The sequence below is a fragment of the Garra rufa genome, chromosome 13, assembly GCF_049309525.1.
Source record: "Garra rufa chromosome 13, GarRuf1.0, whole genome shotgun sequence".
NCBI lineage: Eukaryota > Metazoa > Chordata > Actinopteri > Cypriniformes > Cyprinidae > Garra > Garra rufa.
Genome location: NC_133373.1, coordinates 46,037,795 through 46,063,792, shown reverse-complemented (window position 1 = coordinate 46,063,792; position 25,998 = coordinate 46,037,795). Strand labels below are relative to the sequence as shown.

The following is a 25,998-nucleotide window of genomic DNA, read 5'->3' as shown; positions in this document are numbered from 1 at the left end:
ATTGTAATTGTAGTACTTTGGCTATAAATAGTTTTTCTATTGTTGTTTTCAGTTGCGTATTGTAACTAACCATATTTCCTGTTGATTCTAAATATAACATGAACTCATAAATGTCCCACAGCAGAATTTTTAATTAACTTCCAAACTTTTATATTTGTATATATGAACAACACTAAGACAATATTCAAATAAATTAATCTCTGGATGAATCTCACAAAACGGTCAACAAAAAAAAAAAAATATTTCTATATTTATTTATATTTATATATATATATATTACAGGTATATAGCAAATGATTTCTTGCTGTTTTGATTTTGGTGTGACATTTAACCAGAACTTTCTTCAGATTCGCCCTTCCACGCTGCCTTTGAGTGACAGGTGACGTCAGCGAAGGCGGGATTTTCATGGAAAGTGCTGGAAAGAGACAAAGCACCGCTAGTCCTAACGCCTGATATTCTTCCGATGCAAAACATAGTGCGGTCGATTACGCATTGTTATGTGCATTTCTTTCACTACATCCCCTATCTATTTGACTATTTCATGATTTAATGCCAAACATTATTTTTCACAACGTGAAATGTGTATTAAAAGTTTCCTATTTGTGAAGTACATATATGAACGCATCTTTCCAAACATTACCTGTTTTATAACGGCTCGGTGCTCTCTGTCTAACAATCCAGCTTGTATTAAATCTCACAAATTGTGATATAGTTACAAAGAGTCACATAAGCATGCTTATGATGTATTTCCATGAAATTTTAAGGGGTTTACTGCAAAACGTAATTAATAAAAACGGCATTTCAATAACAATGAAGTAATTTCGTGTTCTTTCTTGCAGGACAATTCAATACGAATCTCAAACAATTAACTCTAGGCGTGTTTTAAGTTATGAAATTCGTTTTTATTGTTTTCCCCAAGCATTTCTTAGCGAAATGGATTGCAATATTATTTCATTTATTTATAAGTTATCTATATTAGTTGTAGCTAATAAATAACTTAATTTATAACCAAGAAAAAATGCGCTGTACACAAACAAAACTGTGTAGTACGTCTTTGTTGTAGAAACATAAGTGCATCAGAGTGAGTCAGCGCGGAGGGATACAGCCGCACATTCAAAGGCGGAGTATAAAGAAAAGAGCCGCGCACGCGGGGTTCTCTCCTCTCTGCTTCCCTGAGTATCAGTGTAGGGGAGATCAGCTGTTTCTGCGGCGATTAAACATCAAAACCCAACGAAACTAACCAAGGTAAACCATCGATCAACATATAAAATGATTTTGTTTTATTTCAGCAATTGATTTAGACTAAAAAAAACGTTGTTTAATTTAAGATTTTATTATTTATTTCATTCGCCATTTGACCGGTATTGTAACGATGCGGATGCCGGTTAAGAGTCACTTATCTCTAATTTACAAACGCGGTCATCTTTTATAAGACTTGTTTCCTTCGTTTGAAATCAATCGTAATCATAATGTAAAATTTAATGTTTATGTTTTTATGGCTATTTAATGAGTCGATGAGCAGGTGCAGTGGTTTGCAATACTAACGTTACATAACTGATGCTTGTGTATCTATTAAAGCGTCTTTTATAGATTTCCTGTAAGTAATTCGTATCGATGTGGATTTACATTCACACTGCTAACGGTCGCGGATAACCCGAATAGCTGGTCAGTGTATTAAAAGCGATCATATCTTTTACAATTTGGGTCGTGTGTTTGCGTTTAAAGTTACTGAAAAAGTGCAATGAAAATGGTATCCATTTTGTTTAATTAAAAAGCCGCAATACACGACCAAATCGGGTTAATTTCAAGGATTGCAGCAGTAAAACACGTGTTGAGCTCATTGTCTTTCTGCGCCATGTTCTTCCGCATCCGGGCCTTTGGTGCTCCGGTTTTTCTTGTATAACTGTACTACAACTGCTGAGTGCTTTCATTTTCACTTGGGCTTTTTTTAGTCCATTTATGAACAAAATAATAATGTACATTTATTTTAAACTATGTAGTTTGTATGTGTTAAATCATTTGAACAGATATAATAAAGATTAATATTTATTTTCTCAGATGCCTGAAGAAATGCGCCAAGAGGAGGAGGCCGAGACCTTTGCCTTCCAGGCAGAGATCGCCCAGCTGATGTCTCTTATTATCAACACCTTCTACTCTAACAAAGAGATTTTCCTCAGGGAGCTTATCTCCAATGCCTCTGATGTAAGGACTTTGTTTTTGCATCATATATATATATAGCGAAGTCTTTACAGTTCCTGTGCTCAACCTATGTTTTCTCACTCAACAGGCTCTTGACAAAATCAGATATGAAAGCTTGACCGAACCCACCAAACTGGACAGCGGCAAAGAGCTGAAGATCGACATCATCCCCAACATCCATGAACGCACTCTTACCCTTACTGACACCGGTATCGGAATGACCAAAGCCGATCTCATCAACAACTTGGGTACCATCGCCAAGTCCGGGACAAAGGCCTTCATGGAGGCTCTGCAGGTGATGTGTTTGCCAATATTGGCATGTTTATTAACATTTCTCCATGAAATTGTCTCTAATGTTTCTTATTGATCTTCCCAGGCTGGTGCAGATATCTCTATGATTGGGCAGTTTGGTGTGGGTTTCTACTCCGCCTACCTGGTGGCCGAAAAAGTTACGGTCATCACCAAACACAACGATGATGAGCAATATGCCTGGGAGTCATCTGCTGGTGGCTCTTTCACAGTCAAGGTGGACCATGGTACGTTACAAACTCATCTTTGAATGACATATGTGCTATATAGGGTGATTTTGATGTTAACATGCCTGTCGATTTCCAGGTGAGCCCATTGGCCGTGGAACCAGAGTCATTCTTCACTTGAAGGAAGATCAGACAGAGTACATTGAGGAAAAGAGAGTGAAGGAAGTGGTTAAGAAACACTCCCAGTTCATCGGATACCCAATCACTCTCTTCGTAAGTTGGATTTAACGAAGTTGAATTGTTTTGCTAGTTGAGTGCCGCAAAGACTGATTGTAAAATGTCAACATTTTCCACCACGCAGGTGGAGAAGGAACGCGACAAGGAAATCAGCGACGACGAGGCAGAAGAGGAGAAGCCTGAGAAAGAAGAAAAGGAAAAGGAGGAAGGCGAAGACAAACCCAAGATTGAAGACGTCGGCTCAGACGACGAAGAGGACTCCAAAGACAAGGACAAGAAGAAAAAGAAGAAGATCAAGGAGAAGTACATCGACCAGGAGGAGCTGAACAAAACCAAGCCCATCTGGACCCGCAACCCTGATGACATCTCCAACGAAGAGTATGGAGAGTTCTACAAGAGCCTGACCAACGATTGGGAAGATCATCTGGCTGTCAAGGTAACATTGGAATCTCCAAAAAGGTATTAAGATTTAATGGTTTGGGAATTGATGAAATGCTAATTTTCTGCGTTGTCCTGCAGCATTTCTCTGTGGAGGGTCAGCTGGAGTTCCGCGCTCTTCTCTTCATCCCTCGCCGCGCCCCCTTCGACCTCTTCGAGAACAAGAAAAAGAAGAATAACATTAAGCTGTACGTCAGAAGGGTCTTCATCATGGACAGTTGTGAGGAGCTCATCCCAGAGTATCTGAGTAAGTATCTCAGCCCTTAAAGGTATAGTTCACCATTTGCTTGTTCCAAACACGTAAGATTTTGTGGTTCATCTTTGAAACATGAAATTGTTAATCAAACTTGAGGTTTTGCCATTGAATGTCCAGGTAATCAAAAGTCCAAAAAGCCTAAACTCAATCTGTTCATCATATAAAGCAATTCTATTTCTTCAGAAGACTTTGATTAAGAGGCTCGATTTATGTGGATTTGTTTTTATGACCTTTTTGGTTACCTGGACTTTCAATGGACCAAAACCTGTCTGGTTTTAGTAAGTCTTAACTTGGATAAACCAAAGTCTTGTGAATTTGGAAAGACATGATGAATAAGACGGTTAAATGCCGTTGCTGTACGTCTTGAATCATTATGGTTGAAGGTTTCAAATGGTCCAGTTTCACTAACAGCCAATCATTGTCTCTCCAGACTTCATCCGTGGTGTTGTGGACTCTGAAGATCTGCCCCTCAACATCTCCAGAGAGATGTTGCAGCAGAGCAAGATTCTCAAGGTCATCCGCAAGAACATCGTCAAGAAGTGCCTGGAGCTGTTTGCCGAGCTGGCAGAGGACAAGGAAAACTACAAGAAGTTTTACGACGCCTTCTCCAAGAATCTGAAAGTAAGAATCCTAGACATTGATTCTATTACTTCCAATAAAGAGGTGTTTGAAAGCAGCATTAACAAAGATTTGTGAATTCCAGCTGGGCATCCACGAGGACTCACAAAACCGCAAGAAGCTGTCAGAACTGTTGCGTTATCAGAGCTCACAGTCTGGTGACGAGATGACATCCCTCACAGAATACGTCAGCCGTATGAAGGAAAACCAGAAGTCCATTTACTACATCACCGGTAAGACTATTATCAGAGTCAACCTGCTTTAGTAGGGGTGCATAATCGATCTAAATAAAACTGAAATGACAATGTAAGAGTCTGAAGGTTTTCTCATCGATGCTGTTTTTGTTCCTCAGGCGAGAGCAAAGACCAGGTCGCCCACTCCGCTTTTGTGGAGCGCGTGTGCAAGAGAGGTTTCGAGGTCCTGTACATGACCGAGCCCATCGACGAGTACTGCGTCCAGCAGCTGAAGGACTTCGACGGCAAGTCTCTGGTGTCCGTCACCAAGGAGGGACTGGAGCTGCCTGAGGATGAAGACGAGAAGAAAAAGATGGAGGAAGACAAGGCCAAGTTTGAGAACCTCTGCAAGCTCATGAAGGAGATCCTGGACAAAAAAGTAGAGAAGGTGTGTTTGAGTAATGCAGCTGTTTGTAAAAACCAATCTTGTGCCAAGAAGTAAAAACCTAGTGTATCTTCCTGTCAAATCGACACTTTTTAGTCATTCTTCCAAATTGTGTTATAAACAGGATTCCTAGTCAGAGTTGCACAGATGGTGAGTTTATGTAATGAATGTGATTGTGTTCCGCTTGCAGACTCAAATGTGTGAAAACATGCCGATTCGAGTTTTACTGTGTGTTCCTAACTTTTTTTTTTTCTTCTTCAAACGACATGCATTTTTGTTGAGTGACTAACAGTGGTGACTTACTAATATCAGTCTTACTAGTTCATCTCCAGTTCCTCATGCTGTTCTGATTCTTCTCCAGGTCACCGTATCAAACAGGCTGGTTTCTTCTCCCTGCTGTATCGTGACCAGCACCTACGGCTGGACGGCCAATATGGAGAGGATCATGAAGGCCCAGGCCTTGAGGGACAACTCCACTATGGGCTACATGATGGCCAAGAAACACCTGGAGATCAACCCTGATCATCCCATCATGGAGACCCTGAGGCAGAAGGCTGATGCGGATAAAAACGACAAAGCTGTTAAAGATCTGGTCATCCTCCTCTTTGAAACCGCACTGCTGTCCTCTGGCTTCTCATTGGACGATCCTCAGACACACTCAAACCGCATCTACAGAATGATCAAGCTGGGATTGGGTAAGTTTGGCTAACTTGATTTTATTTCATGTTTTAGTCTTGATGTGGTTGGGTGAAGTACTAACTCTCATTTTTGTCTTTAGGTATTGATGAAGATGAAGACGTACCTGTGGAAGAGCCAAGCTCTGCACCCGTTCCCGAAGACATTCCACCTCTGGAAGGAGACGATGACGCTTCTCGCATGGAGGAAGTCGATTAAATCCATCTGTCTGAAACTTCCAAGTCGCTTATTTTTCCGTAATCATTCCGTAAACATCCTGTCATTCTCTTTGACCTGTAGAAGGTTGACCTGATCTCAGTAATGATTCCTGAAAGAATCAATGTAACTAAAAGCATACCGTCAACTTTTGCTCTGTTTTGAGCCATAATGTACCTTTTGTTTTTTTTACGTAATGTGATGTTCATAGATCGCAGTATTGTCTGAGCACAATAAGCACTGTGTTTCACTGATACTGAGTCTGCTGGCTGTGCTGGATTGAATCAAGCATGATTTCTTTCTGCATGGAAGGGGAAAGACCTTTGCCTGACTCCAGGCATGTGTTGTCTTGTTTTTCAGAAATTAAAACACGTGGTGAAACCTGAATTTTGGTGTCTCTTTTTTTTTTTTTTTTTTTTTCCCATTTGGGCTCATAATTGTTTTCAGCTGAAGGCATAAGAATAATTAACTGGTAACACCTTTACATAATAAGGTTCATTAGTTTATGTGAACTACTGAAGAATGAACCACGGCTGCAGTATTTAATTTTAATGTTAATCTTATCATTTACTAATGCATTATTAAAGTCACAAGTTGTTTGTTAACATTAATGCACTGTAACTAACAATTAATTTTTTTTTTTAACCAGTGTTGGAGAAAGTTACTTTTAAAAAAGTAATGCATTACAATATTGAGTTATTCAAAGTAACTAATTACGTTACTTTTTATGGAAAGTAATGCGTTGTTACTTTTGTGGTACTTTTTAAATCTGTGCAAGGCTTGCTTGTTTGTTTTTTAATATTAAAAGTTCTATTTTTGTCAAATCTAAAACCTTTTTTTACACCAAAAGCCTCAGGCTTAGAGAAAAGTAAATTGATGTCTATACAGTAGACTGCAGAAGAAAAAATGTCAACTCTTCAGCAAAAAAAAAAAGGAAAACAAATGTTAGATTATCTTGAGAAATTTTTTCTTATTAGTATGGATGAATTGGATCATCAAAGGTCAGCAACAAAGACATCGGTTAATAAAATGGGTTTGAATGCATAAAGGATATTTGTATTAACATTTATTGCAGGTTTGCGTTGAATTTAGCGTTTTTATTCATTTTGAGTAATACTATCTGTTTCTTAAGTGAGATGAATTAATGACAGGAGAGCTTTTAATCAATAAATGGGGGGAAAAGTGGTGTTACTTATTTGAAAAAGTAACTTGTCAATTAAAAAGTAATGCATTACTTTACTAGTTACTTGGAAAAAGTAATATTACGTAACTTGCGTTACTTGTAATGCGTTACCCTTAACACTGTAAATGACACTAACAAAGACTGATGTTAGTTAATACATTAATGTTAACCAATGAAACCTTATTGTAAAGCTTTACAGAATAATTTAAAAAGTATTCTATATGAAAAGTTAGTCAAGTTGGGTGCCATGTTGAATTTAACGCATATGAAAACAAGGCTGTGAGAGACCGGCATGTACTGTAGGTACTAGATTGTCTAATTTTTACAACTTTAAAAACAGTATGTTGTTAAACAGTACAATCCATTTAACGCACTGTCATCCCTTTGCCTCATTTTCATTCCTTAAGTCCTTAGTTAATAAATGATTGGTTATGTTAAAGGACTGTTAAAGGAACACACCACTTTTTTTGGAAATAGGCTCATTCTCCAACTCCCCCCGAGTAAATAAGTTAATTTTTACCGTTTTGAAATCCATTCAGCCGTTCTCCTGTTCTGGCGATATCACTTTTAGCATAGCTTAGCATAGATCATTGAATCCTATTAGACCAATAGCATCGCGTTCAAAAATGACCAACGAGTTTCCATATTTGTTGTATTTAATACTTGACTCTTCTGTAGTTATATCGTGTACTAAGACCAGCGGAAATGCAAAGCTGCGAGTTTCTAGGCCGATAAGATTAGGAACTACACTTCCATTCCCGCGTAATAGTGAAGGAAGTTTGCTGCCGTAATATGGCCGAAGCAGGCGGAGTATTATCAGAAATGAGTTCCCAGCTAGTTTAGCATTTGCACATGTGCTGCGTGGTATTACTGCTCCTGCTTCAGCCTTATTTCTAAAAATGACTATTAAAACTGGGGAAAATCCCATTGACTTTAATTGACGGAATGTTCAAATGAGCCAACACTATTCAAACTCCAACTGACAAAATTCAAATTTAAACTCCCAGAATCCCTTGAGACTCAATGAAGCTTCCTTTTTGTACTATTTCTAATCCATTCAAACTTCCATTCTGTCAAATATTTCTAATCTATTTAAATATCTAGCCAAGACTAGCAACTACAATCATGCTAGTAACTTGTCAGTCAATAATGTGCTAATCATGTTAGCAACTTGTTAATCATGTTAGAAACGTTAGAAATGTGACATTCTCTGTTTAACAATTTTTTTTAAGTCTCAGACAGCGGCACTATAGAGTTAAATCTGTTTTTGTGCTCGGTCTGTATTTCAATAGGAACTACCTTGCAAAAAGATTAAATGTTAGAAAAAAATAATTTTAAGTCATCTTGCCATACCAAAAGTCGACATTTCTGTAAAATGATCACAATGGAAAAAAAATTTGAATTTCCTCCGTAGAACACGAAGGAAAAACTGATTTTCCCATACAATGGAGGCTGTCAATGACAGAAACACGATATAAAACTACAAAAAATACGTTGAGGATTTTTATGTTGTTATTCCCTTGTTGTTATTCCTCTTTGTATGGCAACAAATTCGCCATATTTTACGCGTCTCACGCCATGAACGCGATTTAATAAGTTAATAAGCAAAATTTTGAATTTTTAAAACGCACAGGAACAATGTTAGTATTATAATGGGGGCGTGGCAAGCATATGGACAAACATATATTAGCCTAATTGTTTAAATTCCTAAACGCTTTTTTAGTTGTTTTGACATTCAAAACAATATTTGATGTTCCATTTCATAAAATAAAATGGTCAAAACAAGGAATTAATAAATGAGTTGTAGTTGCTGTTCAGTTAAAAATAACTGCAGTTCCGCTTTTATCCGCGAGGTGTCTCTGTTTGACAATCTTTTTAGTCTCAGACAGCGGCGCTATAGAGTTAAATCTGTTTTTGAGCTCGGCCTGTATTTCACCACGAACTCAAACAATAGGAAGTACGTTGCATAAAGAAAAGGAAGCGGTTTAAAGAGACAAATATGATTTCTTTTTTGCATCTTGACATTATAAACACGTAGCAAATATTCATTACTGTAACGCAAATGATTTCAACACAGTTTTGAGAATAGCCTAGTCATGATCATGCATAGGCCTACTTAGAAATGTACTTCACAATTTATAAAAGCATAACATTTTCGCCTATTTTTATGAAAATAATGTTAATGCAAACTTTATGTCAAAGAAAGAAAGAAAGAAAGAAGAAAATGGACTATAGGTTCCTAAGTGTGGACTTTACAGTAAACACTGTGTCAGTAAACATTTTTCCTTTCAAGCAGCATGCCGTTAATCGGCAGCATTTATTGGAAGTGGTCTGACCTGCTTTATTAACCAAAACAGTCAGAGATGAGTGTCTTTGAGACCATCGGCATCTCTTCTTGCTCACTCGGTAGTAAGGAAACGTTTAACCTTTTGGGTTCTTCTGCTGAATGGTCCAAACACTCAGTCACTGCATCTCGATTTCTTCTAAGTCACATGTGTTGCAGTAAAAGAGCTCGCTGAGGAGGGGTTTAACATTCATTTCAGCCCAGGTGACTGTAGAGGATGTCTGATAAAGGCTGCTTGTCCGTGGGTGTCTTACTACGCTGCTTCACATCGAGTCATTCAGAGAGGCTGAGTGTGGGGAGCGACCGCAGAGATACTGATCAACCTGGAAACATGTAGCACAGATGAGATGATGCAGTCTGATGCAGGTATACGGCCTGCTCTGGAAGAGTCTGGCAGTCACACGCTCTGATAAACAACATGATTCATGATTCATTACAAGATATTCACCAGATAACTTGTGCTCTTACAATAATATGTCCCCAAAGTACCTTTCTTGGTCTTATATTTCAGAACTCTTGTTTTTTTTTCTGATTTTTTTTCTCGGAATTGAAAGAGAAGTAGAATTGTGCAATAAAAACATGCAACTACCTTTTTAATGATTAAGTGGCTGAAATAAAATAAAACAAATAAGTAAATTAAATTAAAAATACATTTTTTGTTTTTGTTTCTACCATGAATAATGGACTTTTTTTTCTTGCAGTTGTCAGAATTGTGACTTTTATCTTATAATAACACTGACTTTTTTTTATCAAAACTGTAAGAAAAATTGTCATAATTGTGAGATAAAAACATACAAGTATCTTTTTTTTAGCATATTATCCAGCGGTGAAAATAAACTACACTAAAATAAAATAAAGCAAAAATAAATCAATAAATTAAATAATTCCATAGTTTTTTTGTTTCTACGATGAATAATGGACTTTCCCTTTTTTTACCTTTTTTCTTGTAATTGCAATTGTGACTTTTTTCAGAATTGAGAGATAAAAACTTGCAATTATCTTTTTTTAATCATTTTATTCAATGGTGGAAATTAAATAAAAAATAAAATGATAATTCCATAGTTTTTTTTTCTTTTCTTTTTTTTTTTACAATAATTGTGAGTTAATAAAATATAATTCATACAGTTATAAAATTATAAAGTATATATATTGTCAGAAGAACAATATTTGTGGCACAGTCACACGCTCTGATAAACAACATGCTACTGACTGATTTATTACAAGATATTCACCAGATAACTTGTGCTCTTACAATAATATGTCCCCAAAGTACCTTTCTTGGTCTTATATTTCAGAACTCTGTTTTTTTCTGATTTTTTTTTTTTTCTCGGAATTGTAAGACAAGTAGAATTGTGCAATAAAAACATGCAACTACCTAAAATAAAAAGTAATAAATAAAATAAAATAAATAAATACAATTTTTGTTTTTGTTTCTACAATGAATAATGGACTTTTTTTCTTGCAATTGTCAGAATTGTGACTTTTTATCTCAATTTTGATCATATTATTCAGTAGTGGAAATAAATGAAAATAAAGTTAAAAAAATAATAATACAAATAAAATTATAATTGTTTTTTTGTTTGTTTCTACCATGAATAATAGACTTTTTCTTTTTTTCTTTTTTTTTTTTTTACCTTTTTTATGAGTTTATAATAACTCTTTTTTTCAGAATTGAGAGATAAAAACTTGCAGTTTGCTTTTTTATCATTTTATTCAGTGGTGGAAAAAAAATTAAAATAAAATAATATGATAATTCCAATGTTTTTTGTTTCTACCATGAATACTGTTTTTTTAATTTAAAAAAAAATCTGAATTATAAGAAAAATGGTCAGAATAGTGAGATAAAAACTAACAAGTGTCTTTTTTATCAATTATAAATTTAAATAAAATTAAAACAATAATAAAATAAAATAAAATGATAATTGCAAAGTTTTTAGTTTCTACCATGAATATTTTTTTTTACTTTTTTTCTTACAATTGTCTGAATTCTGAATTTTTATCTCATAATTCTGAGTTAATAATATATCATTTATAAAAATTATAATGTAAATATAAAGTTATAATAACTGATTTTTTTTTTTTAACTGTATTCAGTGGTGGAAAAAAATTAAATAAATAAAATACCAATTCCACAGGTTTTTTTGTTGTTGTTGTTTTTACCTATGTACCTCAATAAATATTGTCAGAATTGTAAGATAAAAATGGGCAAGTATATTTTATAACATATTATTCAGTGGTGGAAATAAAATAAAATAAAAATTAATAAAATGATAATTCCATAGTTTTTAGTTTCTACCTTGATACATTTTTGTTTCTTAAAATTGTTAGATTTCTGTTCTTTCATCTCAAAATTCTGAGTTAATAATATATAATTTATAAAGTTATAAAATTATAAAGGAAATAATTTAACTAATGTTTTTTAGAATTGTATTCAGTGGTGGAAAAATAAATAAATAAATAAAATACCAATTCCACGTTTTTTTTGTTTACCTATGTAAATAAATATAGTCAAAGAAACTGTCAGAATTGTGAGATAAAAAACTTGCAAGTATCTTTTTTATCATATTACTCAGTGGTGGAAAAAAATAAAATAAAGTTAAAAAAAAGATAATTCCATAGTTTTTTGTTTCTACCTTTAATAATGGACTTTTTCTTTTTTACCTTTTTCTCTTGCAATTGTTTAGAGTTTATAATAACACTAATTTTTTTCAGAATTGAGAGATAAAAACTTGCAATTATCTTTTTTTGTATTTTTATTCAGTATAAATAAGAAAATAAAATAAAATGATAATTCAATTTTTTTGCAATTGTCATAATTCTAAAGTTTTGAGTTAATAATATATGATTATGATTTATAAAGTTATAAAAATGTAAAGTTATAATAGCTCTATAACATTTTTTTTCTCAGAATTGTAAGAAAAATAGTAGTGAGATAAAAAACTTGCAGCTAAATTTTTTAGAATTGTATTATTCAGTGGTGGAAATAATAATTAAAATAATAATAAAATAAAATACCAATTCTATAGTTTTTTTAACATTTGTGCAAATTTATTAAAAATAAAAAACTGATTAAAAAAAAAAATTCTGGGACACTGGAAATTTAACTCAGGAGCATTCATATTGCTTCTAGATGTTCCTACATTTGGAGTGGAGTTAAACTGTGGCAAATTCATTTGAGTGAGTCTGATTTAGAAAGACACACACCTCTCAGAAAAGGTCTAACAGCTGAAAATGCATATCAGAGCGAAAACCAAGATAACTGCCTGTAGAGCTCAGTGACAGACTTGCGTTAAGGCAATGATCTTATTTCAGTGTTTTATTTTTAATAAATTTGTAAAATTTGCAAATCTGTTTTTTGCTTTGTCACTATTATGGTGTATGGAAATTTTATTAAATTTTTAATAAATCTGTAAATTTTACAGATTTATTAAAAATAAAACACTGAAATAAGTACATTGCATAAGTATTCATACCCTTAACTCAGTACATAGTTGAAGCACCTTTACAGCCTCAAGTCTTTTTGGGTCTGATGTGACAAGCTTAGCACATCTGCATTTGACAATTATCTGCCCTTCTTTGCCTCACCTTTTCAAAAGCTCTGTCACCTTGGATGGGGGCTGGCAGACATTTTCTAGAGTCCTAGTTGTTCCAATCGTCTTCCATTATGGAGAATGCTTCTGTCAACCTTCAATGCAGCAGATTTTTCCTGAACTCTTCCCTAGATCATTGCCTTAACGCAAGTCTGTCACTGAGCTCTACGTAAGGGATAATGTACAGGCAGCCGGTAGTTATCGCAGAAATAAGCCCCGACAGTGTGATCAGGATCTTGTATCACACTGAAGGGGCTTATTTCGCGATAACTACAGGCTGCCTGTACATTATCCCGCTTATTACACGGCTACTTGCCACATAAGGAAAAAAACTGGACATGAATATGAATTTGAAATCTTTTATTGGCATATTTGTTTTAAATTAACATTTTTATCCTTCCGCGAAACGATATAGTACCACGTGACTAACATTCAAACTATGTAGTAAGACAATTTAAATAGATTAATGTCGAAATTTTCCATTGTTAATTGTGGTTGTCCAGTGTTTGTCACAAGATGGCGCCAAACGGTAATCTTTGTTGGCACGGAGGGATTTTAAACATACAAGTAGTACCGGCTATGCGTTATTACTTTGGAGCGGTGATTATTTGAAAAGAACGAACCTGCAAATGTCTCAACTGACCAATCAGAATCAAGCATTCCAAAGAGCCGCGTAATAAAGGCAGTTATCTTGACCTCAGGACTTGGTTTTTGCTCTGATTTGCATTTTCAGCTGTTAGACCTTTTCTGAGAGGTGTGTGCCTTTCTAAATCAGACTCACTCAAATGAATTCGCCACAGTTTAACTCCACTCCAAGTGTAGGAACATCTAGAAGCAATATGAATGCTCCTGAGCTAAATTTCGAGTGCCCCAGAAAAGGGTATGAATACTTATGCAACGGGAGTTTTTTATTTTTAATAAATTTGCACGAATGTTAAAAACCTATTTTTTGCTTTGCCATTATGGAGTAGGGAGTGTAGATTGATGAGGGGAAAAAAGCAATTTAAAGTAGTTTAACATAAGGCAGCAACATAACAAAATGTGGAAAAAAATGAAGGGGTATGAATAATTTTGCAAGGCACTGTAGACAGACAGATGTCAAAATATAGGAGCTGTTTTTATGTGTGAGAAAAGCAGTAAAACCCGGCCGAAAGCATCAGTACAGTCACACATCCGACACTGAGGACAACCAATTCTGAAAGCTGGATCTCAGTTGCAGAAGATCTGCCCACGTCCTCCAAATCACTGTACAACCACTATCAATCAAACTGAAGCTCACACGCCGCTTCCTCTGTGCATATCGAGAACACGCTCTTGTTTTCCATGACGTGTGTGAAATCAAGGTCAGCTCGTATGTGCATGTGTGTTGGCACGCGGGTCTCGTGGCGTAAAGGGGCTGCTATTTACAGCATCCGAGAACGCTTGCGGTGCTTTATCGACTCACGCAGACTCTGAAAGGAAGATGAAAGGCTGCTTGATTACACAATATCAGAGCTGATCGAGGCCTTCCAAAAACGTGTAGAAGAACCCACAGACCAGTCGGAAACCACCTAGCAACCACCTAGAACACCCTAGCAACCACATAGCAACATAATAAAACCATATAGAACATGATAACAACCTACACTCTCAGAAAAAAGTACAAAAGGAGTTTCACTAAGATGGTACCCTTTCAAAAGGTACTAAAATGTGCCATTTTTAGGTAGTAATATTTACACTTTAAGTACTTTTATCTTTAAGGTGGTAAAATACAGCCTTTAGAATGAAAAAATTTAAATTTTTTCTCGCAATTTAACGACTTTAATCTCAACTTTTTTCTGCAATTTAACGACTTCAATCTCGAGATGTTTTTTTTTTTTATTGCGTGGCCCTAATCCTCTTCCGTACTACTCTGAATTTCTACATGCTTATCATGCTAGTAACCAGCTAATTATGTTTGAAACATGCTAGTAACTTGTTAACCATGTTAAAACCATGCTAACTAGTAACTTCTTAATCGTGTTAGTACGTTAACATGTTAATCATGCTAGTAACTAGCTAATCATGCTAACAACATGCTAGTTACATGTTAATCATGCTAGTAACTAGCTAATCATGCTAACAACATGTTAGTAACATGTTAATCATGCTAGTAACTAGCTAATCATGCTAACAACATGCTAGTTACATGTTAATCATGCTAGTAACTAGCTAATCATGCTAACAACATGTTAATAACCTGTTAATCATGCTAGTAACTAGCTAATCATGCTAACAACATGCTAGTTACATGTTAATCATGCTAGTAACTAGCTAATCATGCTAACAACATGTTAGTAACATGTTAATCATGCTAGTAACTAGCTAATCATGCTAACAACATGCTAGTTACATGTTAATCATGCTAGTAACTAGCTAATCATGCTAACAACATGTTAGTAACCTGTTAATCATGCTAGTAACTAGCTAATCATGCTAACAACATGCTAGTTACATGTTAATCATGCTAGTAACTAGCTAATCATGCTAACAACATGTTAGTTACATGTTAGTCATCCTAGACACATGCTAGCAACATGCTAATAACATGTTAACCTTACTAGTAACAAGCTAATCATGTTATAAACAGTAGCAACATGCTAATCATGTTAAAACATTCTAGTAACATGCTAATAACATGCTAACCATGTTAAAAACATGCCATCAACACACTAGCAACTTGTTAATCATGTTAGTACATGCTTGTAACATGCTAATCATCCAAGAGTCATGCTAGTAACATGCTAGTCATGTTAAATCATACTAGTAACATGCTAATCATGCTAATAACATGCAAGTAATGTGCCAATCATGCTAGTAACTTGCTAATCATGCTAACTACATGCTAATAATGCTAACAACATGCTAACCATGTTAGAAACACGCTAACAACACGCTAGTAGCTTGTTAATCTTGTTAGTGCATGCTTGTGACATGCTAATCATGAAGGAGTCATGCTAGTAACATGCTAATCATGTTAAATCATACTAGTAACATGCGAATAACATGCCAATCATGCTAGCGACATGCTAATAATGTTAATCGTGCTAGTAACAAGCTAATCATGTTATAAACATACTAGCAACATGCTAGTAACTAACTAATCATGTTAAAACATACTAGTAACATGCTAATCACGCTAGCAACATGCTAACCATGTTAAAACATGCTAACGACATACTAGCAACTTTTTAATCATGTTAGTACATGCTTGTAACATGCTAATCATGCAAGAGTCATGCTAGTAACATGCTAATCATGTTAAATTATACTAGTAACGTGCTAATAACATGCTAATCATGCTAGTAACATGCTAATCATGTTAAAACATACTAGTAACGTGCTAATAACATGCTAATCATGCTAGCAACATGCTAATAACATGTTAATCATGCTAGTAACATGCTAATCATGTTAAAACATACTAGTAACGTGCTAATAACATGCTAATCATGTTATAAACATACTAGCAACATGCTAATCATGCTAACAACATGCTAACAATGTTAAAACATGCTAACGACATACTAGCAACTTGTTAATCATGTTAGTACATGCTTGTAACATGCTAATCATGCAAGAGTCATGCTAGTAACATGTTAATCATGTTAAATTATACTAGTAACGTGCTAATAACATGCTAATCATGCTAGCAACATGCTAATATGTTAATCATGCTAGTAACATGCTAATCATGTTAAATCATACTAGTAACGTGCTAATAACATGCTAATCATGTTATAAACATACTAGCAACATGCTAATCATGCTAGCAACATGCTAATCATGTTAAAACATACTAGTAACATGCTAATCATGCTAGCAACATGCTAACCATGTTAAAACATGCTAACGACATACTAGCAACTTGTTAATCATGTTAGTACATGCTTGTAACATGCTAATCATGCAAGAGTCATGCTAGTAACATGCTAGTCATGTTAAATCATACTAGTAACGTGCTAATAACATGCTAATCATGCTAGCAACATGCTAATAACATGTTAATCATGCTAGTAACATGCTAATCATGTTAAAACATACTAGTAACGTGCTAATAACATGTTAATCATGCTAGTAACATACTAATCATGTTATAAACATACTAGCAACATGTAAGTAACGTGCTAATCATGCTAATAACAAGCTAATCATGTTAAAAATATGCTAGCAACATGCTAGTAACTGGCTAATCATACTAGAGTCATAGTAGCATCATGCTAACTAAAGGATAATTCATGGTGAATTGTGCTAACGACATGTTAATTCACACTAAAACATGCTAAGAACTGTCCCAAACTTCAAGCTTTCAAAGGCTTTCTCAAGTCAACTTCAAAGTTCGTCTGCAAACTTTCCTCTAGTTTTAACTCAACATTGTAAACATAAACACACTTTGTTTTTCTTTTAGTTACTTACCCATCACGGCTAATGAACCAAAAATCCTGCACATTACCAGAAAACAGCGCAGTTCTGCTTTGCAACTGCTTTGTTTACTTGTTATTTTTTAGATGAAATCTTTTAGATGAGATCTTATTTGTTTATATATTCATCTTGCATCTTTATAATCACAACAGACACACAAGAGACTCGTCATGACGTGAAAAATAACATCTAACTGTATTGAGCAGTGCTGATGACATGAACAGACAGATCAGAACAAAGTGAAAACAAACACAAATTTGAGACAGTTTGGTCACATGATCAAATAAATTTAATCTAATATATAAACAATAAACCCTAAAAAAAAAAAAAAAGTTAATAAGACTACATTAGTTAGGTAGCATTTCCTGATGCTCACCACACAAATCCTTCACTTTCCATCAAACCGACCGCCAACACTTACAGCACAGGAGAGAAATGACGCCGATTATGAGTTAACAGACCCACAGATTCATTTACACCTCCAAAACGTTCACAGGAAATTAATATCACATACACAAAACAAAACCTCATGCACTCTGGGGGTAAGGTGAATCTCTCAACTACGTCCAGACCACATTTCACTCCAGAATAAAAAAAAAAAAATAAATACATTCACTGTAAAATGTTTTCACCAGATTCAACTTAAAAACCCAAGTTCAGCAGCTGCCCTAAAATTTTAAGTTAAATCAGCTTAAAACTACAAGTCATTGAACTTATTACAATAAAAATGAGTTGATTTAACTTAAAATTGTAAGGCAGCTGCTTAAAGTTTTTAAGTTGAAACTGGTGAAAACATTTTACAGTGTACACATTTATGAAAATCACCTTTGATACACTGTAAAAAAAAAACACTGTTTGTGCTACCTTAAAATTTTAAGTTAAATCAGCTTAAAACTACAAGTCATTTGAACTTATTACAATAAAAATGAGTTGATTTAACTTAAATTTGTAAGGCAGCTGCTAAACTTAAGTTAAGTTGAAACTGGTGAAAACTTTTTACAGTGTACACATTTATGAAAATCACCTTTGATACACTGTAAAAAAAAGTGTTCGTGCTACCTTAAAATTTTAAGTTAAATCAGCTTAAAACTACAAGTCATTGAACTTATTACAATAAAAATGAGTTGATTTAACTTAAAATTGTAAGGCAGCTGCTTAAAGTTTTTAAGTTGAAACTGGTGAAAACATTTTACAGTGTACACATTTATGAAAATCACCTTTGATACACTGTAAAAAAAAAACACTGTTTGTGCTACCTTAAAATTTTAAGTTAAATCAGCTTAAAACTACAAGTCATTTGAACTTATTACAATAAAAATGAGTTGATTTAACTTAAATTTGTAAGGCAGCTGCTAAACTTAAGTTAAGTTGAAACTGGTGAAAACTTTTTACAGTGTACACATTTATGAAAATCACCTTTGATACACTGTAAAAAAAAGTGTTCGTGCTACCTTAAAATTTTAAGTTAAATCAGCTTAAAACTACAAGTCATTTGAACTTATTACAATAAAAATGAGTTGATTTAACTTAAAATTGTAAGGCAGCTGCTTAAAGTTTTTAAGTTGAAACTGGTGAAAACTTTTTACAGTGTACACATTTATGAAAATCACCTTTGATCACTGTAAAAAAAAAACAGTGTTCGTGCTGCCTTAAAATTTTAAGTTTACTCAACTCAAATATCCACGTTTTCATGTAGTACAACTTAACATTTCAACACTTCATTTTTTTGTTTGTTACAGTGTAATGAAAGGGGAAAAAAATCATCCAGACACATCAAGGTAACTGACATAAAAATCTAACAATGTAATATTAATAATAATAATAATAAATTGTGTTGATTGCCATTCAAATGTCACAATGCAAGAAAAAAAATGTATAAAATCAAGGTAATTATATATGAACAAATCACTTTCAGGATATATTTAGTAATAAAAATGTAAAGTTTGGTGTGTGTAAGTGCTCCTGAAGTGGAGATTTATGGCTCAGTGTAGGAGAAAAAACTCATGGCCTTTAAAAATATGGATTGTAATTAAAAATCTATTGACACAAATAGATAAAGTGATATAAAAGAATCACTTAACAGTGTCTTTTGGGTGTTTTCTTCCCACTAGTCTGAAAAAACACTTTATGAAACAGCAAAAAGCCCAAAATCTCAAACCTTGACACCGTTAAGTGTTTCTTTTATAGCACTTTATCTATTTGTGTCAATAGATTTCAATTACAATCCATATTTTTAAAGGCAGTTTTCTCAAAATGAGTTTTTTCTCCTACACTGAGCCATAAATCTCCACTTCCACACACCAAACTTGACATTTTTGTTCTTGTCTATATCCTGAAGGTTTTACAGAGGGAATTGTTCATTTAATTTCAATTCGCTTGATTTTGTAAATTTTATTCCCCCAAAAAATTGTAAAAAAAAATAAAAATAAAAAAAAATAAAAAAATTGTTTTCTGCCTGTTCTAAGTACTTTCTGAATTATGGAGTGACATGTGAAAATTAAATAAGTTCTAAAGTAACTGTCTTCATGAGATTCACCTGGTAATGCTTCACTAATCATATATCATAACTTACAAACAGAAACACTGATGATTTGTATTGCCATTTAAAAAAAAAACAACCTAAAACTACAATCTGTAGTGAACTGATTAGAGTTTAAAAATGACTGCAACATGCAAAAGGATTTAGATGCTGAACGAAAGAGCGATTTCACCTAAATATTTTAGTAAACAAGCACGTCAAACTATAAATCTCCCAATATTCAGGCGTCCCGTCTCACGTTCGGTGTTTATTTGTGCCGTATGAATATCTATGCACACAAACATAAAACATTGATCCATCCCGCTGCTTTTAACACCATAAAACTGATTCAAAAATCAAATCTACGCTCAGAAACGTAATCTAAGGTGGATTATTGCACATGCAAATCAAAAACAGAAAAATAAACAGTTTGACCCACTAAAAAGACTAAAAATGATGACCTCAGTTTCCCTAGGAATTTTCAATATAATAAAACTATATTTGTTACAATAACATAAATTAAACAGATGTTGTTAGTATTGTGTAAGCAAACTGAAGCTCTTTTCCTGATCGTCCACATGCCTGTCTTATCACTTCTGCGCATATTTTAATGGTAGATAATTAATAGAAATATAAACAGACTCATAGTTTGGAACTTCCCTTTCAGGCTTTTACAAAACATGTGACATATTTGAGCACCTCCCTCATCTGACAAGAAAAACACCTAACAATCAGCTCCCGAAAACTCTGGCAAACAAACCGAAGCTATGAGTCTTAAGGCGAGACACTTCAGGTGAATAGAGGAAAAGAAATTAACTAATAGTTATCACTTTACTTTCTCAGTTGATTGATTACATTGATAATTGCAAACATTTTTTGTATTGCAAGTTTTCCGAAATGTTAGGTTTAAATATGCAAATGAGCATTATTTAGTGAAATATGCGCTAATTTGCATACATTTCTAGTACAAAAATCGAAACACTGGATGAAGTCAGTTTCAAAATTCTTAATTTTTTTGTACATATTAGAGTCAAGTGTTTTTTAAGGAGGAATTTTGAGTATCTCATTTTGTCATGACATAATTCAGAAAAAACTTTGAACAGACAGAAAAAAATGTATTTTTTACCATTTCTGTGGGAATGAAATAGTGTATAAAATCAAGCAAATTATATATGAACAAATGCCTCTGTAAAATCCTTCAGAATATAGACAAGATTAAAAATGTAAAGTTTGGTGTGTGAAATAAGGACTTGGGTGGAAAATATTCTTTATTTTCATGAAAATATTATCATTAATGGCTGTTTAAAAAAAAATACATTTTTTATATTTTATTATTGTATTGTAATAATGACAGTAAAATATTGTCATTTGGGCAGAAAAATATTTACATGTTGTAATAATGACATTATGCTGAAAATGTAAAGTTTTTTTAAAAAGCTAAAATTATCTTATTACATTCTATTATTATTATTTTTTTTATTATTGTATTGTAATAAAATATGGCAGTAAATTTTCTAAATTTATATATGATATGATATTTGATATTCATTGAATTTTAATTATATTGTAGTACTAACATTTAAAAATTAATAAAGCATTTGGGTGGAAAATGTGTTTCATTTTGATTAAAAAAAAATTAATTTAAAAAAAGTGGAAAAAAAGGCCACGTGCTTTTTAATTTATCGTGTTTTATTTGTGGATTTTGACAGACAATATTTTCACGTAAATAATGGTATTATGCAGAAAATTTAATGCTTTATTATATTATTATTATATTTTATTATTAATTTTAAATGTGTTATTATTGTACTGTAGCATTTGGGTGAAAATGTGTTCAATTTTGACAAAAATAATGTCATTATGTAGAAAATGTAAAGGTTCTTTTAAAAAGCCAACATTATCTTGTTTCTTATTACATTTTATTATTATTTTAATATTTTATTATTGTATTATAATATTAATAAAATATAAAAATAAAGTGGATTTGATTAAAAATGTCAAGTTTGGTGTGTGTAAGTGCTCCTGAAGTGGAGATTTATGGCTCAGTGTAGGAGAAAAAACTCATTTTGAGAAAACAGCCTTTAAAAATATGGATTGTAATTGAAATCTATTGACACAAATAGATAAAGTGCTATAAAAGAAAGACATAACAGTGTCTATTGGGCGTTTTCTTTCCACTAGTCTGAAAAAACACTTTATGAAACAGCAAAAAGCCCAAAATATCAAACCTGACTTGACACCATTAAGGGTTTCTTTTATAGCACTTTATCTATTTTGTCAATGGATTTCAATTACAATCCATATTTTTAAAGGCTGTTTTCTCAAAATGAGTTTTTTCTCCTATACTGAGCCATAAATCTCCACTTCACATCAAACTTTACATTTTTATTTCTGTCTATATCCTGAAGATTTTTACAGAGGGATTTGTTCATATATAATTTGCCTGATTTTATACAACATTTTATTCCCCAAAAAACTTTAAAAAAAAAAATCATTTTTTTGCCTGTTCTAAGTATTTTCTGAATATTATTCTAATGTCAAAAAAATTAAACAAGAATTTTGAAACTGACTTCATTCAGTGTTTAAACTTTTGTACTAGAAATGTATGCAAATTAGCGCATATTTATTAAATAACGGCTCATTTGCATATTAAAACCTAACATTTTAGAAAACTTGTAATACAAAAAATGTTTGCAATTATCAATGTAATCAATCCACTGAGTAAGTAAGGTAATAACTATTAGTTAATTTTTTTACCCCATTCACCTGCAATGTCTCGCCTTAAAGTGACAGTTTGCCAAAATACCATCATAATTATTCCAAACTTATGATTCCACATATTTCTTTTGTGGAATACAAAAAAAAACATGAATTAAGACTAATATTCATGCTTTATTTTAATATAACGAAAGCATGAGATCAAGCTCTTAGTGTCTTTTAAAGAAACTAATAAGGTTTGGAACAACATGAGAGTGAGAGTGAATTTAACATTTTTAATTTGCCTTATTATGATGTCTTAATAAGGGTTTTGTATTATGAAAATGCGTGAAAAACACACCTGACACTGTCTTCCTTCGCTTGGAGGAAAAAAAGACTATCCGATTTAGAGTAAATCTCACAAAACAGCTCGTATTTCACCCTGAAGTGAAAAGGGAGAAAAAAAAAGAAAAAAAAGAAGACATTTTATTTTGCAGAAAAGATGCTAAAGCCTATTTTAAGACTTTCTGCAGTGCAAAAAATAAATAATACATTATTGAAATTGTTAATAACATTTGTGAAGTACCAGTTGTAATCGTAGGAGAAACTCAGCAATAAATGATGAACCAAAAAGGCTTTTTCTTTATGCAACACTATTAATGCTCATGCATGATTCTACGTGAAGCGATTCCTCAGGCTAACCAAACAGGCACTGCTGGTTTATGGTTTGATATGGCGGATACGCCTTTTGCAAACACAACCGCACACCGGACAGCACAAATATGAGGGAGAACAGGGTTCAATACGACAAAATAATTACTGCCATCAATTAGGAAGTTCGTTTTTATGACTGTGTTTGTGATCTCACAAAAGCACGTCGAGAAGTCTAGGTCATATTTCACACAAAATCAAACATATTGTGTGAGAGTATTTTTATTTATGGTGATAAAATAAAAATAATGTTGTATTATTGTATTGTACTACTGCTAAAAGAAACATAAAAACAGAATTAAAGCTAAAAATTTGCTTAATGCTCATGAAAATGTCAATATGCGAAACCTTTGAATGCTTTCCTATTAAGTTTTATTATTAGTTTAATATTTTTATTATTTTATTGTAGTAACACATAAAAAAACTAAAGAGGACTTAGGTGGAAAATTTGTATTTTCATGAAAATAATATCATTTATGGTTGTTTGAAAAAAAAAAGATTATTTATTTTTTATTATTGTATTCTAATAATTGCAATAAAATATTGTAATTTAGGCAGAAAATGTGTTTAAATGTCATGAATAATAATAAAGTAGATTTTGGTAGTACATTTTCTAAAGTTTTCATTGAGTTTCAATATTGTGTTGTAGTACTAACATTTGGGAGGAAAATGTGTTCAATTTTGATGAAAAAAAATAAAAGGCCACGTGTTTTTAAATTTTTTTATTGTGTTTTATTTGTGGATTTTGACAGAAAATTTGCTTAATTTTCACGTAAATAATGGTATCATGCAGAAAATTTAATGCTTTTTTATTATTTTATTATTATTATATTGTATTATTAATTTGAGATGTTATAATTGTACTGTAGTAGTAATATTTACGAAAAAAAGATCATTTGGATGAAAAATTTAATTTTGACAAAAATAATGTCATTATGTAGAAAATGTAAAGGTTCTTTAAAAAAAGCCAACATTATCTTGTTTCTTATTATATTTTATTATTATTTTAATATTTTATTATTGTATTATAATACTAATAAAATATAAAAATATAATAATAAAGTGGATTTGGGCAGACAAATATGCTTAATTTTCATGAAATTCATAAAAAAAAAAAAAAGAACATTTGGGTGAAAAATGTGTTAAATTTTGACCAAAGTAATGTCATCATGCAGAAAATGTAAAGATCCTTTAAAAAAAGCTAACATTATCTTATTTCTTATTACACTTTATTATTATTTTAATATTTTGTTATTGTATTATAATAATAATAATAAAATATAACAATAAAGTGCATTTGGGCAGAAAACATGCTTAATTGTTAAGAAATTCATTGATATTCATTGAATTTCTTTGACATTATATTATTATATTGTAGTACTAACATTTCAAAATGATTTAAAAAGCATCTGGGTGAAAAATGTATTCAATTTTGCTAAAAAAAATAATGTCATTATGCAGAAAATTTAACGTTTTTCTTTAAAAAAAACAACAACATTATCTTCTTTCTTATTAAATTTGATTAGTATTTTAATATTTTATTATTGTATTATCATAATAAAATATAAAAATATAACAATAAAGTGAATTTAGGCAGAAAATATGCTTAATTTTCATGAAATTAGTTGATATTTATTGAATTTCTTTGACATCATTATTATTATAATATTGTAGTACTAAAATTTCAAAATAATTAAAAAGCATCTGGGTGAAAAAAAAAAGTGTTCAATTTTGATAAAAAAAATAATGTCATTATGCAGAAAATGTAAGGTTATTTATCTTATTTCCCTACACATTATATTATTATTATTTCAATATTTTAATATTACATTATAATAATAAAATACAATAATAAAGTGTATTTGGGCAGAAAATATGCTTCATTTTCATGAACTGTATAGAAATTCATTGAAAAAAAAAAAAGCAAATATGTTCAATTTTGACCTAAATAAATGTTATTATGCAGAGAATGTAAAGGTTCTTTAAAAAAAGCCAACATGGTTATATTTCTTAGTACATTTTATTAGTATTTTAATATTTTATTATGGTTTCATAATAATAAAAAAACATTATTAAATAATAATAATAATAAAAATAATATTTCAAAATAATTAAAAGGCATTTTGATCTAAATAATGTCAGTATGCAGAAAATGTAAGGTTCTTTTTCTTATTTCCTAACACATTTTAATATTATTTCAATATTTTATTATTGTATTATAACAATAAAATACAAAAAATACAATAATAAAGTGGATTTGATCGGAAATTCATTGAATGCCATTGACATTTTATTATTATTTTGTAGCACTAACATTTAAATAGTAATTAGAAAGCATTTGGGTGCAATAAGTGTGAAAATAACGGCGACGTGGTCTGTTCTACTTGTGTTTTATTCTTAATTTCATATTTTGTAGTAGTTGTAGTATTTTGGAGTGAAATATGACCTAGATATGATGCGAAACACTCCTAAAAGTCCTCTCCAACACAACGACATTTCATTTTTCTTTCCGAAAGCAAACGTTAACTAGAAAAACCGAACGCATTTCAGTACAAAGATATCAAAGGCTATCAAAGTCCGTGTTCACTCGATGGCTCGTGAAGTCATTTCTCGCACACAAACAAACACACACCTCACGCACGATCCCTTTAAAATAAAGAGTAATCCCTTTCCGTACCATCCGTACCTTACGGAATACAAACCCGCAGTTTTGCAGCGAAACGAAAACAGACGGATAAACCACGAAAATGTGGCTCCTGTACACATCCGAACGAGCGCTCGG

The 25,998-nt window shown here is 32.4% G+C and overlaps 1 protein-coding gene across 1 annotated transcript; it reads left to right on the top strand.

Moving 5' to 3' along the window:
* The first annotated feature begins 1,119 nt into the window (after positions 1-1,119).
* LOC141283294 (heat shock protein HSP 90-beta) lies at positions 1,120-6,120 on the top strand. Its single transcript, XM_073816579.1, has 12 exons — positions 1,120-1,245; positions 2,059-2,202; positions 2,288-2,494; positions 2,576-2,735; positions 2,815-2,948; positions 3,037-3,348; positions 3,432-3,597; positions 4,037-4,227; positions 4,310-4,457; positions 4,577-4,845; positions 5,204-5,537; positions 5,621-6,120. The coding sequence occupies exons 2-12, from the start codon at positions 2,059-2,061 to the stop codon at positions 5,734-5,736; spliced, it is 2,181 nt and encodes a 726-aa protein (XP_073672680.1). The 5' UTR covers positions 1,120-1,245; the 3' UTR covers positions 5,737-6,120.
* Positions 6,121-25,998: the final 19,878 nt, after the last annotated feature.